The 17,756-nt window shown below is 47.4% G+C and overlaps 1 protein-coding gene across 7 annotated transcripts in view; it reads right to left on the reverse strand.

Annotated features, from left to right (window-relative positions):
* LOC121594675 (formin-binding protein 1-like) overlaps nt 1–17,756 on the reverse strand; it is a 68,425-nt gene that overhangs the window by 5,700 nt on the left and 44,969 nt on the right. For all 7 annotated transcript variants that reach the window (XM_041918229.1, XM_041918228.1, XM_041918225.1 and 4 more), the window contains exons 3-7: nt 13,268–13,383; nt 3,272–3,325; nt 2,589–3,024; nt 2,310–2,488; nt 2,038–2,227 (exon numbers count right to left, since the gene is read on the reverse strand). In XM_041918229.1, coding sequence (XP_041774163.1) covers nt 2,038–2,227; nt 2,310–2,488; nt 2,589–3,024; nt 3,272–3,325; nt 13,268–13,383 — 975 coding nt within the window. The remainder of the gene's footprint in view (nt 1–2,037; nt 2,228–2,309; nt 2,489–2,588; nt 3,025–3,271; nt 3,326–13,267; nt 13,384–17,756) is intronic.

Genomic DNA, 17,756 nt, shown 5'->3' on the forward strand with positions numbered 1-17,756 from the left:
GCGGCCGAGACGGAATCTCGGTGACAGAGTGCCGGAAGGATACTGTGCGACGGTGACGGTGCGGTACACACTGGCGTCGCGTCATACAGGGCAGGAAAGTCCCATGTGCCCATTCGTCTGCGTTTGAAGGACTGGTTCGTGTCGCTTTGTTGTTGGTCGGTTCAGTTTCGTAAGCGCTCATTTGAATTCAGCAGAGCAAGCTTTATGCATAGGAGAAAAAGCGTCGAAGCGCCGAGAGGAGGATCGCTGTGGTATGCACCTCTGGTTCGGTTGTTGCGGAAAAAGCGTTACGAAGAGGTCAAATAATGTCCATCGTAAATATATACGTACAGTATGTTGCAACAACAAACAACGGTTCGGTATGATCTTATCATAATGTCAATGAACCAAAATTTGTTTGCTTAAATCCGCGCATGTAAATTATTTATTCGTTTGGCGTCAGCTTTCCTCAGGTGCCACATACAGTGGCAGCCCTTACAATCAACTTTGGCGCGCAAATAAAATCCAATCACCAAAAAATGGCTGTATCATCGAGAAGATAAGACAGGCGATAAGCATTGATCATCCACCAAAAGACTTCCGATATCAATAAAATCAATAAATCATCCAAACTGACTGATAGTCAGAGGTATATACATAAATTCCTAATCATTCATTACATTTCGTAAATGTTTACATTTCTAACAAAATATGTCATGGTCATGATATGAAGCTGTAATCTTAAATGATGCCCGGAACATCTGAACGTTGGTGTAAGTCAAGTGTCCATCTACGCTTGTCCACTGATTTGTGCAACGGTGGCCCTTGCTATTTCGCAGTACAAATCATTAAGAAAACAAAACCCGCCAATTTCGCCAAGTGCCCCCAAGTACACCAAACAAACAAAATACGTCCACCACCTACAGTTGTCAGCAGCACATGCGTGAGTAACGAGATGCCTTCTTAGCGTAAGTACCGTCAAGTAGTTTCGTTTTAAAACAGGGTGCGAGATCGCATGACCGGGGACAAGAGCAAGCGAAAGATGTGCTAGTTTAAATTAAGACCAGTGGAGCACCAGTGTGAGTTATGCCTGCTGTCCGAAAAGAAATCAGTAATGTGGTGCTCTCGGTTTATGTGTTGTGTACACCCACTCCAAAGACGGGTTAGGATAAACTCAACCCAACAGACACACAAGGGACACCTTCTTCTCGCGAACGGGGAGATTTGTGCTGAAGGAGACCGTTTGTTTCTTCTTTTATTGTCAACGCCGTGAGGTAGTGGAACCGCGAGAAGGAGCAAACACAAGGCAAACGATTAAGCACGAAAACACACACAAACACGATAGACATATTGAGATATAGTTGTTGTGTTGCAATGGAAAAGCGTTTGGTGATAGTAGCAGGCCAGCAGGCGCACACGTGCTGTGTTCTTGTGGTGTGGTTCAAGGAGTAGCATGTGTCGGTCCAAAAGAATGGCCACAAGTGTCAAGGCTAGTTTGTGTGTGTGTGGTGCGTGTTCACACACACATACACACATGCACACGCAGTAATACTCACTCCAAGCGTCCAGGAAGAAATGATATCGCGCCAGTCGGTTATCATTATGTGGTGGTAGAATGGTTCATTTCCATCCATTCAACAACACCCGATTGTGCAGTGGGAGAGGAGTTTTGGGTTGTTGTTTTGGTATTTAAGGGTTTGTTTTTTTTTTGTTGGTTTCATCGTCGCAATAGATGTATGGTTCAAGGATAACCGGGAGCACCAGAAGGAAATGTAGGATGGCACGAATGTAACATTGGAAGCAAAGTGATGATTTTATGATGGTTACGGGACGAAATTGGAGACGTAAAGAAAAAAGGTTATTAGTACAACATTTCTATCGATTTTTGAACAAGTAGACAGAAACATTGAATTAAATGAAGGATAAACAAATGTAACAGAAAAGGAAGAACTCAACAAGCTAATTGTACGACACATCATCACCCTTTTGTCTGGTAATTTTCCGCTCTTAGGCCGTACTGTTGCTGCTTCCGGTGCTTCCGGTTGCCGTTTCGCTTACCTTGTTGCCGGTGAAGATACCGAAAATGCCGACGCGCTTCTTAAGCTTATCCTTGGTGGTGCCTTTCCCCGTCATGTGGTTGAGTCCGGTGCTGGAGTTATGCGTCTGCGAGTTGTTCGCGGCGTCCGGGTCGGGTTTGGAAAGATCCTCGAACGGTATGTCTCCCGGTGGCTGAAAGCCGGACTGATACCTAAAACGCAAGCAAGCAAAGAATGAATGAGCTTCCAATACACTGCGCTTGCGCAACGATTTCCTAAAACCATTGAACGCACTTTTCTATTACGATCATCGAATCGTCCTTCTCGTTGATCGAGTCGGCCGCCTTCACGATCCCTTCCAGACAGTGGGCAATGATGGGCGACACCTCGTACTCGACATCTGCCGACCGTTTGATGAATTCCTTCATGCCGCGCGTTCGCTTCTCGTCCAGCTCCTGCAGCCTGTTAAACACCTGCAAGATGGATCGACACAGAAACGATACGATTACAGCAAGGCGTGCCGAATGCAAACACACACACACACACACACCCAAGGGGCCTGTTAGAATTTACCTCCGGCAGTGCTATTTGATAGTGCTGCTGCTGCTGCTTGTTCGTAATCTGCAGCTGGTTCGCGTACTCGCTCTTCGCGTCCTCCGACTGGCTGTTGCGTATATTCATGTTGACGCGCTGCTTCTCCACATCCGCCCGGCTGAGGTGGAAGTCGGCGTCCGCCTTGTGGTAGCTCTCGATCGCCTTTTCCGCCTCGCGGAACGCCTTCTCGTAGCTGCGCTTCGCCCGATCCAGCGTGCCGATCTGTGTGTGCAGCGACTGGGTCAGGCTGGCGCCCTGGTTCAGTGCCTTTTTGCGCTCCTCGCGCAGATTCTTCGCCAGCAGCAGGATGCCCTGCAGCACCTGGTTCTGGAGGTTTTCCGCCACCACCTCGCGCTGCCCGGCCAGGTCGGCCACCTCCTTGAGGACGTTTTTGAATGCAATCAGGGAGGAAAATCTAGGTAAGCAAAGAAAAAGTAAAATTAGTGTTGGATTGCAAAGCAACTGATTCTATGTAATCAAGCACAGTCCAAGCAGAGATATTGAGACCGGGATCCGCCGATACGACCTGTCACACTCTATGTGGAGTGCAACAAAATTATTGTAATCAGCGTCTTTCTCTCTTGGAGCACCGTTACACAGATGCAACGGACATTGCTTGGTTGTTTTCGACAGTCCATTTGTTCCGCTTCATCGCTACTTACTCATTCTCTTCGTCCTCTTTGCTCTTTTTGGGTTGATAGTTCTTCACAAGCCGTCTGAAACAAAAGCGGGGGAAACAAGAGAGGTAAAAAATGTAGGTTAGACATAGTGGATGGAAGAACACATTCTTAAAAGTCACTAATTTCCCATGCAGACGGAGGCGGCGGACAGTTTTTCCATCGATTCACACCGGATTGGGACGTTGGATTCAGAAGATTGAGGAGGGCCCACCAGCGTATATCGAGCGTCAAGCATCAATAATCACTGATTGGTACTTGCGGCAGAGCGTTGGCTGGCTGGCGTGTCGCACGTTAACGCGCCAAGAGACATTGAAACGCCACCACTGCAAGCGAGTACTACAGCGTACCTGTGTCCTTAGATGGGCCCACAGAACGGAGGTTTTAGTAGAGGCATCACAGACGACAGTGAGGAGGCCCCTTCTTTTTCGCAATCCGTTTAAAGCGCCAAAGGCACTATAATGTCCATAATTACTGACAGTTGTACACAGTGTGGTAGATACTACTGCTATGGAAAAGGGGTGGTGTAAGACAGCCGAGACGGCTTCTTGGTGCCCGATGATTGGCATTTCGTTCGCTCAGTTTTGGTGTCTGTTTGACTTGAGGATTGAGGAAAGGGAGGAGAGCGAAGGGCATTGTTTGTATCACCGCCTGTAGCTGTAGCCATTATCGCGGGGTTGTTTAGGATCTTTGTGTTGGTTTGAAGAAGCCATAATTTAAACTCCCCCCATCCCCCCTTGCTGCTGGCAGGTGTAAAGAGAGGCCCCTGCCGTTCGTGCTAGTGAGTGCGCTGGTGATCTTCCCCTTATTGTTGCATATTGCACACGCGCAACAGAACGGAACGGAATGCAAACCGCAGTACGATCGACAGACAGATCTGATCGAAGGAACGGTCGAAGGATGGAAGGTATGGATGGATGACACATCTCTTTCATGCCTTTTACAGCAGTAATGTTACCGTCGTCCACCGATCGGTTCGTGAGCTACGAAGTGTATGGGTACAATGGGATCATTGTACCGGAATGGTGGCGGTATTTGCCGGTGCACGATTTCACACTAGACTCGTGTGAACCTACCAGGCAGGAACGCTTGAAATATCTGTGACATTGTGGCCCAAAAATGGAATAACGCGATGCTGGTCAGAGTCGGTCAGAGAAAAAAAAGCCATTTCTATCGACTACATATCGACCTCTACAAATAGTACAATCGGTAGCAGATGGGTTTAAAACGTCACCGGTCTTGAGTTCAAGTCTTGCATGGAGCCAGTCAACAACAGTAAATTAATACTGAACAAAAGGGGGGGAAATACGTTTTTATAGGAAAGAAGAACAAGTTGTCTGATATTTATCTACACCAGAAGACAAACAAGCCTTTCTCGATGTTTTCTCTACTCTACTTGATTGTTACAATTGTTATCTGTGTGGTTGCTTTTCTATCGGAAGAGGACATTGTTGCAAACCGACGCTGATGAAAGTGGGGTCCTATCTTTATTGAATGTTTTGATAATAGAAGCTAATTGCACGCACAACCGAAACAAATACTTGGTAAACTTAAACTAATTAGAGAAAAGCACGCACACATCACACCCGAAACGTTTTATCCTCGATAATGCGAAACACTTCGCAGACACCCTTTCAGTAGTTGCATGTGCGGGCCGGATCCAACTAATCCAATTTCCCAATAGCCACTCTCAGGTGCAGTAATATATATATATCGTGTTACATAGATTTTTCGTACGAATATCAGAGCATATCACACACCCGCGCCGCATGCATTCTCTCTCTCCGTCTGCTGCTTCTCTCTCTCTTCATACCAATGCGTGCACGTGCGATAAGTGTTCAGTTACTCTCCCTCTATCGCCATGCAATGTTGAGTTTCTAGTTTCTGCTGTGTCTCGATACCACTACTCCGGCACCGGCCGGATGCACTCTTGGGCTCCTGTCCCCCCGCATTGCTGCAGCACGAAACGCGAGACACACCCGCGGTCGGCGTGTGTGTGTGTGGCGATGATTAAATGGTAAATTGTTTGTGCATTGTGTAGGAAACGAGCTACATATCCGCTAAATACTTCACTTTCCCATTAGCGGGCGCGCGATCGATACACAACAACAGGTACGGGAGCTGCTGCTGCCCCAAGAGCTTACGTATTGCGCGGGAGAAAACATACACTTCATGTACGCCAGCGCAAACATGTGGCTCCCTCCGTTGGTGAAGGAATTGTTGGCGGCGTTACATATGGGGTGGTTTTGTGCGTGCAGAAGCACAAGATCACTTTCTACCCCGAGCCAAAGCGGCTCCCCCAATCGAGTCGGTTAAATGAAGCGGATGCTTTGACAGCAATCATCACCATATATACACACACCTCTGTGATGGTGCCCTGTGATGCCGGTGGAACCAGCTCCCGATCCCACCTACCGATAATTAGTGTCACTCTGCATGCGTACACACCGCTTTTAAGCAGAGTTTAAACAGTTTTGCAAGCTGCACTGGCCACCGACGTCCGGAGGACATTGATAGGAGGAAACCCTCTTGGCACGGTCTTCTTCGACGGTGTACCGCGCGGGGCTTTAATGTGTCTCGATGGCTTTCACTGGAGTGATGCTCTTACGGACACCTCCTCCTCTATGGCGGCTACCGCGATATGGAAACTGCACAAGCGAAAGTGAATGAATGAATGGGGCTAGAAGAGAAGGCTGGTCTCTCTGCCCTGGCCGAACGCTATCTCTTGCTGCGCTGCACCCGGGCACCCCTTTTGGCTGGGTGTGGCAGCGGCGGCGTCGTTGGCTGCCATGCAATCGCGGGGACGCGCACTTGTGCACATGTTTGCCTGCTTCCACCAGCAAACATGCTTGAAGATACCGCATCAACACTACACCAACCACGACGACCGTCGTCTTGTCTGACCTAAAAGGGCGCTGAACAGAGGAAGGTTGACAAAAGCGACGAACCCCGCAAGGAGAGAGCCTATGGCTGACTGGTGTATTATGATTATGATTTAAAACAGAATCTCAATCTCTTGCAACGACCGACCGACCGGCTATCATCATATCGCCCCGCCGTTCATGGTCGATCATTGACCGGGATCGAACGATCGCAGCGCGCCACCGAGGGAGAAGTCGCTTCGCGATATTGGTGAAAGTTTTATCTCCCACTCTCTTCATCCTCTTCTCATCCGAACCGGGCGAATCAATCTACAAGCGGGGATGGAAATTGCACACAGACATCACATGCTGCCAATCATTAGGCGGGAGGGTGGTAGTGCTCGGGTTTTGGAACGGATCTTCTCCTCCAAGTAACGAGAACATTCACGCAAGGTGATCGATACGGCCCCGTAAGGCCCTATACACACACACACGCACGCGGTTTTGCAACAGATGGACGGGAACAGTGAATGAAATCGGTTTTCTACAACATTCCTTTGCACATGCGGCAGCGGCAGCAGCATAACCCAGATTTAATGCTACGATGGCAAAAGAAGGAGGCTCGAGCACACGCAAGTAACATTAGCAACCTGCTGCTGCTGCTGCTTCTGCTTCGTCTGGGGTTCGTTTATCCGGCCCTCTGCTATTTGTGGATGGCGTGTTTCGGTTTGCTTCTTGGCGCGAAACAGATAAAACGTCGATACGGTGAGCTGTAGAGACAGCTGGTAGAGAGAACAATGGCAAATTGGAGTCACAACAGAAAGGCTGAGCCGAACGGCGTCTTAAGCACTGGAAGATGTACAGTAATTTTGCGATTGGTAGATAAACAGAGAGAAAGAGAGGCTTTGATGTTTGGCCAAAAGAGTGGACAAATTTGAAATTGATATTCATCGCTCCTTCCTAAATTCCCCATTCCATCTATCTCAGTATCGTTTAGGTTGATTTATGAACAACCCCGACCGGCGGTGTTTGTAAATAAAAGATCCATCCAATCGAACCTAAACGTTATGTAGCTCGATCGGGAGGAGATCGGCTATAATTATCAGCAAAAGCAAGTTAATAACTTCACACAAATATTTCCTTCGCTTTTCCTTCCATAATTTATGCACCAGCAGCTGGGGTCATCCAAACCAATCGGAATCATTCCCCCCTCAATTTGATTAAAGTGCCATTTTACGAGCGATCGCTTCGACAGCCATTCGTGTTATCGATTTTGAAGCGTTCAAATGTGAAGCGAAAATGTCCGTTAGAGGATAAGCATATTTTATGTGCCTATTCACCGGGCTGACACTGATGCGTGAATCGAACCAACTGCCACCTGGGACTGGCCCTTCCCTCCCTTTCGCCTCAACGTAAACAACAACAACATCTTCGCAGCATTTGCATAGACTGGTTTTGCCGGCCGTGGCATTGTTGTGAGCAAATATTATGAACACAATGGAGAAATGTGGTATAGAAATCGACAATACAGCTGTGTGTGTATGTGTGATTTGAATTTGATATGAAAGATAAAAAGACAGTGATGATCGTGTGAAGCTCAGCTATAGGCTCGCTGCCATGGCGAGGCAATTAGTTTGATAAATTGGAACCGAGTGAGTGATACTGAATTCACATTCGATACGCTGGATAACTTATTCAGTAGCCGACAAGAATGTGATGCACACACACACGCACACACATTATGCAAAATCATCACGTACAGGGTTCGTGATTGAATTCGCACCCCAACGCACACCATACATCCTCGTCGCTCGATCGTGCCATCATCATATGGTAACCAGCAACCCTTGAGAAACCGATCAGTAATGTTCGTGTGCGTGGGGAGAAATTGGCACGAAACAGTTGCATGATTCATATTTTCAATTGAACGGACATGTTTTTTTTTCTTTTTCTATTAGTTCAACGATCAATGAGTTGGTATGAAAGTATGCAATTCTGTCAAAAAGGAGAAATTCCCCAGAAGCTTGGATTTGGTTTGGATGAGTCAAACTCACCGGGCAAGGCCCGGCAGTGGCAACATATTTTTGGACCTGTTTATTTACATTGTAGATTTTGTTAGGGGTTTTTTTTCTAGTTCAGAAAAAGGCATCTGGGGGTGCGCTGTAAACATTCAATTAGAATGCCATTTCATAGCATAAACACACATTCGCTCACGCGCGGTGCTCAATGAACCAAAACGCTGAATGAATTAGGCATCGTGTAAAGATCGTGTAATTACTGAGCTTGTTCCCCGATCGGACACAAAGTCCATTGACTTTATCGTGAGTAGAGTCAAAACACATCTCTAGCTGATGGAAATATGGTCAAAATCGCAGCTCCAAAACATACTGACGCATTTACGAGAGTTATTTCCACACTTCTACCACTACTACTACTGCCCTCCTCTCCACCAGCTGTGATTTCTAGAACGTTGCATTGAAGTATTTTTCCTCATCAAAAATTTATCCACATCCGACACGGGATAAAGGAGGATAAATTTAGATCTCAAGTTTAGCGCGTCCACAGCGAGACCATCTGTGCCAGGTTGGTCACGGACACGCGCGTCTGTCCTTTATATAGTGTATTCCACTCCCCCACCCGACCTGCACTTGGGACGATAAATCGAACGCAAACAGAGAGAGAGAGAGAGAGCCGGGCGCGGACAAACTAAACGACCGTTAGTAGCGACGAAGAAGCGACGACACGCGTCCAATAAAATTCGCACACTTACTTTCCCCTTCGCGCTTCGGTGGAACGAACAGCCTTGACTGCTTACAAAGAAACAGTGTATCTGCTAAAAGCCAAAAACAAGACCGCTTTTCCTCGCACGATCAAGGTGATGCAATTGATCGCATCGTAAACGGTGCAAATTGCACTACAAACCAACCAAACACATGAGAAAATGTGATGCAAATTTTGTGGCCAACAAACACGTTCATGATTGATCGTTAGAGGAGAGCTCTCGTTGGTGCGATGCACCGTTCTGCCCACAAGGACAAGTATGCTGCTTCATCCACACACCATAAACATCTCCTCTTCTACAAAACCATCGAATCCGTTGAAAAATGATGTACCAACTTAACGAAAGATCACGGCCAATTACGCGGTGGTGGTGGACCTGCCGGTTGGTGGATGTATGAGCGGCGAAACGGTTCAAAAATTGAAAAGTGTTGAAAGGTTTGAGGTCAAACGTGGCGCCGCACGACACTATTGCCACACAAACACACTCCCCGTCGAACGCGGTGTGGGAATTTTTATGCAGCATTTCGACATTTCCAGTGCACGAGAGAGACCGTGGTGCCATCCAATAATTAAAACCCTTAAACGATTTTTCAAATACACACACACAGAAAGGTCCTCCTTCTTATTGATGAAAGATGCTCCAAAAGAAGATCCTCGACGCAAGGTTCGTGTCTGAGTGTTGCCGGCTCAGGTTTGGAACAACAACCCCATAACGTGCTGGCGGAATAGATCAATTTTACCCAGCGGAAGATCAATGCACGGAAAGGGAGTGGGAGGGAGGATGGGCGGTCTATGCCGGAGAACGACCCCCGAGGGGTTCGGGCATTTTTGGGCGAAACTTTCGCAACCGGTTCAGCGAACTTGAAGCGAAGCGAGTGTTAGTTACCTTGGCGTACATCTTTCGGGCGTACGGCTTGGGCTTCCTTCTCGGGAAGAGATGTTTGAGTATGTGTGTGTGTGTGCCGGTTTTATCTCTTGGGTGCGCGTTCGTTGAGCGTATCCTCCCGTATGCGCGTAGGCCGCAAAGAATTGCACAGCCAGCACAAAACCCGGGAATCGAAGGCTCTTCTCTCGTGGCCGCAAAACGAACGAACGAACGAGCGTTACGTCAACGGCCGGCGAAAGACGAAACGACGAACCTTAGGAGCGCAGCCCCGTGCAAAAGACAGCTCGACCGTAAAACAGTCCGCGAACAACTTGTTGGACCGGTTTCCCGATTCGGTAACTCGTTACTACTGTCTTTACAGCGCGGCAACAGAGGGAGGGACATTTTTATAAGATTCCACCTTTTCGCTCCCCGCTCTGGGAGGGAAGAAGGGTAAATTCGATATTTCTTTGCGCGCCCTCCTTGCCAACGGTCACCTGAAAAAGACCTGACACTAGGATGAGCCACAACGACAGCGGTGAAGGGAACAAGAATTTGTTGTGCATCACCTTTAGCATCCCAGTCTTTCGAAAGAAGGGTTCGAGATGGAGACCTCCCATACCAAAAACAGGCTGCACAGAGCGAATCAAACGCCCATCGATGAGGTCATTTAACACACGCAATGCACACGCTATATTAAGGTTTCGTCCCCTAAACCAACAGCTCTCCCGTATGTGTCACACACACACTGCCGTGTTGCATTCTAGCGCTACTTCCGCTTCGCGTCTTTCCTAGGATGCGGTGTGAAACGGAGGCGAGGGCAGAGTTCGAAGAAATTGAGACATTTAAAATTCGACAACATGCGTGTCTAATAGCTCCGTCCGACTATGCCGCTAGAGAGGTCCCAATCAATACGGCAACAGGATTGATATATGTCAGCTTACAGAATCTGGTCATGCAAGTAATGGGCAGCTTGTGGAGACAGTGGAGATTGAAAACGGGGGGAAAATATTTGGTTCGTGCTGATTTATAATGCTCCAATTTTCGAGCACCATTCCACGCTAATACACAGGCCACGACACTGCACAGTCCCCCATTTCGGGCCCCTCTGCGGCACGTGTGTTTGTGTGTGATGGAATGAGAAAATTAATAGCTTCCTCACGCCCTGGCAAAAGGCAAACGGCAGTATGAGCTAGAACAGCACATGGCAGCAATGCCTGTGTTTGTGTGTAGTGGACGGCTTACAAAGCCTGGTGGCACTGGACACGGTTTGAGGGGCATATCTTCACGAACTCGCGATCATGCACAACCTCCGCGTACGGTAGCTGGCTTTTGGAAGTCGCAAAGCGTTACACCTCTCCTCTGGAACGGTTGTGTGACAAACCGTTCTCGATCATTCGCAGCGTTCAGTGAGCTCTGGTTGTGTCGCACTCATCATGAATCCATCAAGCTGAAGCGGTATAAAAATGGAATTCGTTGTCGTCGTCGTCACGACACAGAGTGAGAAAGGCCGCGCGACGAAGAAGCGAAGGAGAAATTGGTCCGAAAAAACCATGACCTATGCAGATGCGTGACCTGGAGAGAGCATTGAGACGAAACCTCCGATATCCCCTTGCCCTGGCGAAAAGTGCTTGGTTTCTTTTTCTGGCCTGCACACCGTCGCTCATCTGTCAGCAGATTCCCTGTTACATCGCCTGCCTGACCCTTGGAGCATTGCCAACACATCTGGTGCAACGATCGCAGTTGTATTGGAACAGAGGACCCAGGGTCGTCGACGTGTTGTGTTGGGGATTGGAAGAAGCAAAACAAAAAAAAACCCAACAGAATTGCCATCCGCCCGTAAAAAGAGTTGCACCGCCAAACGAAAGGGATGGCTAATAACACGCAGAGCACGATCGCGAAGGTGTTGTACAGGCCCCGGCTTGTTTTTTTCGCTCGGCTCAAAAACCTTCGACTAGAACGTCTTGCCGAAGAACACGCGCAAAAGAACCAGAACCCAGGCGTGAGCGTTCAGTGGAAAGAAGGAAGGGCAGGCGAGCTCACGCGTCGTTTGGTCGATTCTATTCGTGGGGTTCTATACGCGTTTGTGCGCGCGTGCGTGTCTGTGTGTACGTGTCAATGTTTATTTTTAGGTTCCTTCGGCTCAGAAGTAGTGCCGAAGTGCGCGGATCCCCAACGAAGCGTTAGCTGTTGTGGTACGTTTTTTTTTTGTGTTTCGCTCAACAACCCGTTTGCCACGGAAGAAACATGGGACAATCTCACTCCACCGCTGTGAGGAAGTTTTATCGTAGGGTGAGTAGTAGCAGGGTGGTTTGTGTGGCAGCAATCCCACACATCCCACACGGAAGGCGTACGATCGCTACGAGATGCACACCAGAGGACGGCACGCGTGTCCCAGCATATGTCGGAGGAGCAAACCGCGAAGAACCTGAATCTGGTCAAAAAAGGGACAATAAAAATGAGGAAATAAAACAAAAGCGCACACCCCACGGTACGCGGCAACCGCGGCAACTGCCATTCTGCATCGCATGAATGAAGGTATAAAGGGTAGAAAAGCAAAAGCAACGAAAAACCCCACTTCAAGGATGATTTCTTGCACATTATTCTTCGATTGCCTTGCAGCCGTCGTGTCGAACGGAACGGTGCGACGCGCAAACGTGCAGACTGTTTACGCACATGTTTCCATTCCGCTTCTATTTGCGTGTAATACGAGGATTGTTTACACTCAATTCCGCTCGATACACGCACCACTCGGCCAATTCGAAACCGGGAAGGAAGTATGCACACCAGAACCTCACCGACCGACCGACCGACCGACAACAGACATCAAACGGGGTGAAGGAACTGACTCCCAGCGCACTGAAGGTTACGTAGGCTGGTTGGTTTTGCACTTTAATGTTCCTGTGTGTTCCCGTGCGGTTACAAACACAGAAGCCTCGCGTTTTTAGTCACATCTGTAACGCATAAGTCAAACGTCTGAGGTAAAAAAGAGACAGGAGTTAAATTTCATCCTTTTGTAAGCGCTCAGCTGCAAAAATCTAAACGATACCTCAGAAAGAAGCTAGCAAAACCATTTAACGTATGATTTATGAGTCACCATAAATATTGAAGTTAACTGGGCGGAGCTCTTTCTTCGTTTCGGTTGTTTTTTTTTTACTCTCTACGTCGTGTCGTGCCGAATAAATTGATTCCGCTTTCCCACACGTTTCTTTTTGATCGGAAATTTGAATATAAAAGCAGGCGGGACCTCCAGTGCAACAAACACCCCATCCCTTTCATGCCAAAAGTAATGAGATTTCAACGATCTAATCGGACGAAGCTCCCGTGGTCCTGTGCCAAACGCTTAGCCTTGCGCACGGCAAATCGCAAGTTCCATTCTCGACCGATCTTAGCAACGTAGAAGGGAGTGGCCTTTATTACGCTAAATGTAAAAATAAATAAAACAGAAATATTATTAACATTAACAAGACTTACCTCAGCTTAAGTGCATATTCAACTTCGATGGCACTGCGATCACGAATGAAGCCTCCGAATCGTTCGATAAAGTCAATTCCTTTCTGCGTGTGTGTGGCGATGTTGTCAAATTGATCCTGCGCGCAAAAGAGAGAGGACGGAAACAAAAGTTGAAAGATTAGTTGAAGAGTGATTTCCTTTAGCCGCACAAACTTGTTCGCTTTATCAAACGCTTGAGACAACATTTCAACAAAAAGCCGCCGCCATCTGGTTCGTGTATCGCGCACCAATCCCTACTATTCCCGATCCTTTCGAGAGGCTTTATCTTCTGCATGATGTATATATACACAACTGTGTCCTCTTCCTCCTATCCAGCAATTGACGACTTGTCTGCAAACCTTTACCACCTCCACAAAATACAAATAAAACTTTATTTGCGCCTCACCAAAATCTAGGTGTGGTTCTTGCGGAAACCACATACTTGCCGAAACGCGGCCGCCCGAAACGAAGTTGACGCAGAAATTCACTTCAATCTGACGTCATTGCTGCGATCGCGAAATGGTCGGTCCCGAAAATTAACCATTTGCTGCGCTGGATGATAATATAGCCAGCCAGCAAACACAAAACAGGAAAGAATTCCTTCCATCCAGAGACCGGTTCAAGTGGCGCTTGATGTCCGTCGTCTGGCCACTGGCGTGGTAAAGATTAAAAGACCGATAAGACACTTTACAGCACAAACACTTTTGCACTGATTTTCTCGACCAACGCAACTCATCGTGTGTTGCCGGTCAACCCGACGCTCGGTCTCTTTCTCTTGAGAACGATTTATCAAACACTCTTGGGCGATCCTGCGATGCCGCCGGAGAATACCACCTCAGGGAGTTAGTTCGCAGGGTTGAGGAACTATCAAGGTTAATCAAACACGGGTTGGTTTGCGTTGGATAAGGGGTTTTATTTATATTGAGACGATTGCAGTGTTTTTTGTTACTGTATTTAAGTTGTATTTCACCCTTCCGAGAAGGTGATTTCATCGCTAAAAGGTTACGAGACAAGCGATTCGGCTAACCTTGTACCAAATCGATAAAAACCTACCCCTGCAGCGGGGCAACCGTTATGTTGTATTATTAAAATATATTCCCGGAACGTGTTAAGCTGTCAAAAGTGTAACTAATTTTTCAGTCACAGCAATGGAAAAAAAGATTACATAAATATTACCGCACTTAAAATCAGTCGTCGTGCGGGTTTTTTAGAGCGTTAGTTTTGAAGCTTGCAAACCTTTATTTACCAAACAAAATGCGTTGGGGTGTAAATAAACATGCCTTCCGGACGTATAACGCGCAAACATAACACACTCAGGTAATACACGCTCTAATGGATGATAAAAAATGTCACAAGCAGTGTATACGTAAGACACTCGCGTTCTAATGATAACATGAGTGCGAGTTTGGCAATGGCAAAGGTTCCTGCACTCTGCTTCTCCTTTAAAGTTTTTACCAACACCAACACAAATTGTTTCAAACAATGCCCCATCGCTCAACTTCAAAAGTGTATTTTACCTTTTATTTCAACTCATCTTTTTTTGAAGCAAGCAAGAAACTAGACCGGATCCCAAATCAACACATCAAAACGCAGAGCTCAAAAAAGGAACACAAACAAACTCCACAAAAAAAAAAACTCGTCCGTAATTAGCTCGCATTATATGTATTATATTCCTCCAGCTTAGTAAGCATAGTCCGGGACCGCGTCCATTGCCCGCGCGGTTTACAAAAACATATGCTTTCCAAAACTCCCGCCATCTCTGCACTGGCCACCCCTCCCCTGATGGATGAGGGAAGAGGAAGCGATCGTTTATTAATTCTATTCACTGGCCGCTTTTACGGTTCTAGTGGGGGGCTTTAGCTGGAACCGGGGAGTAATAACACTGAGAGAGGCCCATACCACGTCCAGTCAGGAATGCCCCGGAATGGGATGTCTGGGAGCGAACATGCCGGTTCATTACGTGGGCATACACACATACACACACACACAAAACAACCAATCGCCGCTTTTTGATGGAACATCTGGAAGTTTGAAGAATCTTTGAAGATGCCTACGGAACCGCAACACACCGTTCCATCGGTTCTACGAAATATGAACTTCAAGTAACACAGAAGGACGTGATGATCGTTCATCATCCAAAAAAGCAATATATTACACGATAATGAATCTCGGCATAGTATTTTTGCGCGATTTATTTCCAAAATCCCAAGGGCGTAAAATTTCATAAACTTGAAATTTGCACCCTCATTAGGTGGATAATTGTTCATTTACATACACCCGCCGCCGGTTAGAGCTACTAAATTCCCACAGGAGAACATCATTATCTATTAGCCATCCAATCTATTCCTTCCAAGAAACAATACATGCCATCTTCATTTCTTAATTTAACACCAGAAGATAGATCACCCCGCACACCCGGAAAGTGAGCGAGACATATCTGAGTGGACTGATTCCAGAATTTGATATTAATATCATCATATTTTATACGTTTACTCAACACGCGTGTATCTTTCCTCGGATCATTGGAGCTTACCCCTGGAATCACGCTCGGGAAGGTCTCAACAGTCAGGTGAGATAGACGATCTTATCTAATTAACCATCGCGTCGAACGGTGTGAGGAGCATCATCCTTCGATTACCATTTTTATCGCACCAAAGCCCGAGAGAAACCCCGGTCGGCGGCTCATCTGTGCGCGGAGGCTTCTGATTGCCTTTCCATGGAACACAAAAACACACGCGTACAGGGCCATCCCCTGTCACCGTAACTTCCGTGCAGCATAAGATTGAGCATAAATTTCACCTGTAAAACTGGACACTGTGTTCCCCCACCTGTGGTTCACGCTGACCTACGTGAAGGCCGACAGTCACACGGTCGGGCGGGTTAGGTCGCTTCCCGGCCACTCTTCCTCGCGCTAATGGTTTTCCCCTTTCCAAAAACGGGAACCAGCGAGCGAGTGAGCGAGTGAAACGAACAAAAGGCGATGACAGAGCGAAGAAGGAGGTGGAGGTAACCCCTCACGCCCGTGTGATACGATATTTAAATTTGTTAAACAAAACGTACTCTCCCAGCTCCCAAGAAAACATCCCAAAACGGACACACGGCCGAGGGAAAGACACATACATACACACACATACAGCATCTACACCTTTCCATAACAAAAAACTGGACACCGCGCGCGTCGAGGCCACTACGAAACGTGGCGATGGTCAAAGCGTTAAGCTTTTGTTTTGCGGTTGTACGCACCCGAGGAATGCGTGCGAGAGCGCATGAATGACAACTCTCTAGCGGGGCGACGAGATAGGTTAAAGGAAAGCTTGCCTAGCTAACTTACTTTCACTCGCCATCCAGGGGTGCGCGCGTCCAGGTCCACATCCAGACTGATGTCCAGAAGAATGGTTTCACATATTTGTGGTAGGAATTTGTTGCCTCGTAATGGGTTTGGCCGAGGAGTTGCATTGCGCGTGAGAAATGATTATTGCGTAAAAATAACAGCGTTAAGTTTGTTTGGCACTTCAGCTTCAAGTGGCACAAAAACCGGGAAGTTGGAAAACGCCATTTGCTGACAGAGCCAGGGGGAACGCTTGACGCCCTCTTGAATGTCTCGCCTAATGGTCCGTGTATGGAGACTTTCAAACACGCTCAGTTAATGATAAGCCATTGTAATAATTATCACCAATAAAATAGCCAAAGCCCCGACACCAAGTGCACTTGTTCTTGGTTTCTAACGTCATGTCATTGCTCCGAACAGCCCCAGCGAAGCCAGACAAGCTTATAAATCTCCTACCCTCGATGCGATCAAATCATGTTGTGCAGACGTTGGTGCAACGATCAGAACACAAGTAACATGTATTCCACCACTTGACAGGGTTCTTCATTACAACTACCGGAACGGAACTGACCCTGACTGGCTTCTGAAGCGTTAAACCGCAGTATCTACCTACCGCGGCAAGAGCAACATCTAACCAGTTTGGATGGAACTCGGGTAGGTTGTACTACTATGTAAAAACTCTGAACTCTGCAGAACATCGTCTCTGCAGACGTTCTGTGGCAAAACTACTGCCTACATTGTGATGCACTTTTGCCAACAACTACACGCCGTTCGGCCATTATGGGTGCTTTAAAATATGTGTCCGGATTTAAAAATATCCCATTCGTTCGTTGGTACCATCACTCTATGCTTGGATCGCAGATTACTGCCGGCTGGTTACTGAAATTGCGTTCCACCGGGATATTAGGTTCCCCCTTCGGAATGTATGGGTCCACTTCCGTGAGACTCGTTCTAATAAATTCCCCCACGCACTCACGGTTCTGGATACCTCCGTGGAAGATGCCTCAAGCGACACAGGCATACAGCAAGTGCACGGCGCATCAACGACTTGCCGGCCTCCCTGCGGATGAAACTACGAAACCCGAAAAACTTGTTCCACACCATGCCGGAAGATTGATATGCCCTCTAGGGAAAGGGAGGGTT

This window comes from Anopheles merus, chromosome 2L, assembly GCF_017562075.2.
Source record: "Anopheles merus strain MAF chromosome 2L, AmerM5.1, whole genome shotgun sequence".
NCBI classification, from domain to species: domain Eukaryota; kingdom Metazoa; phylum Arthropoda; class Insecta; order Diptera; family Culicidae; genus Anopheles; species Anopheles merus.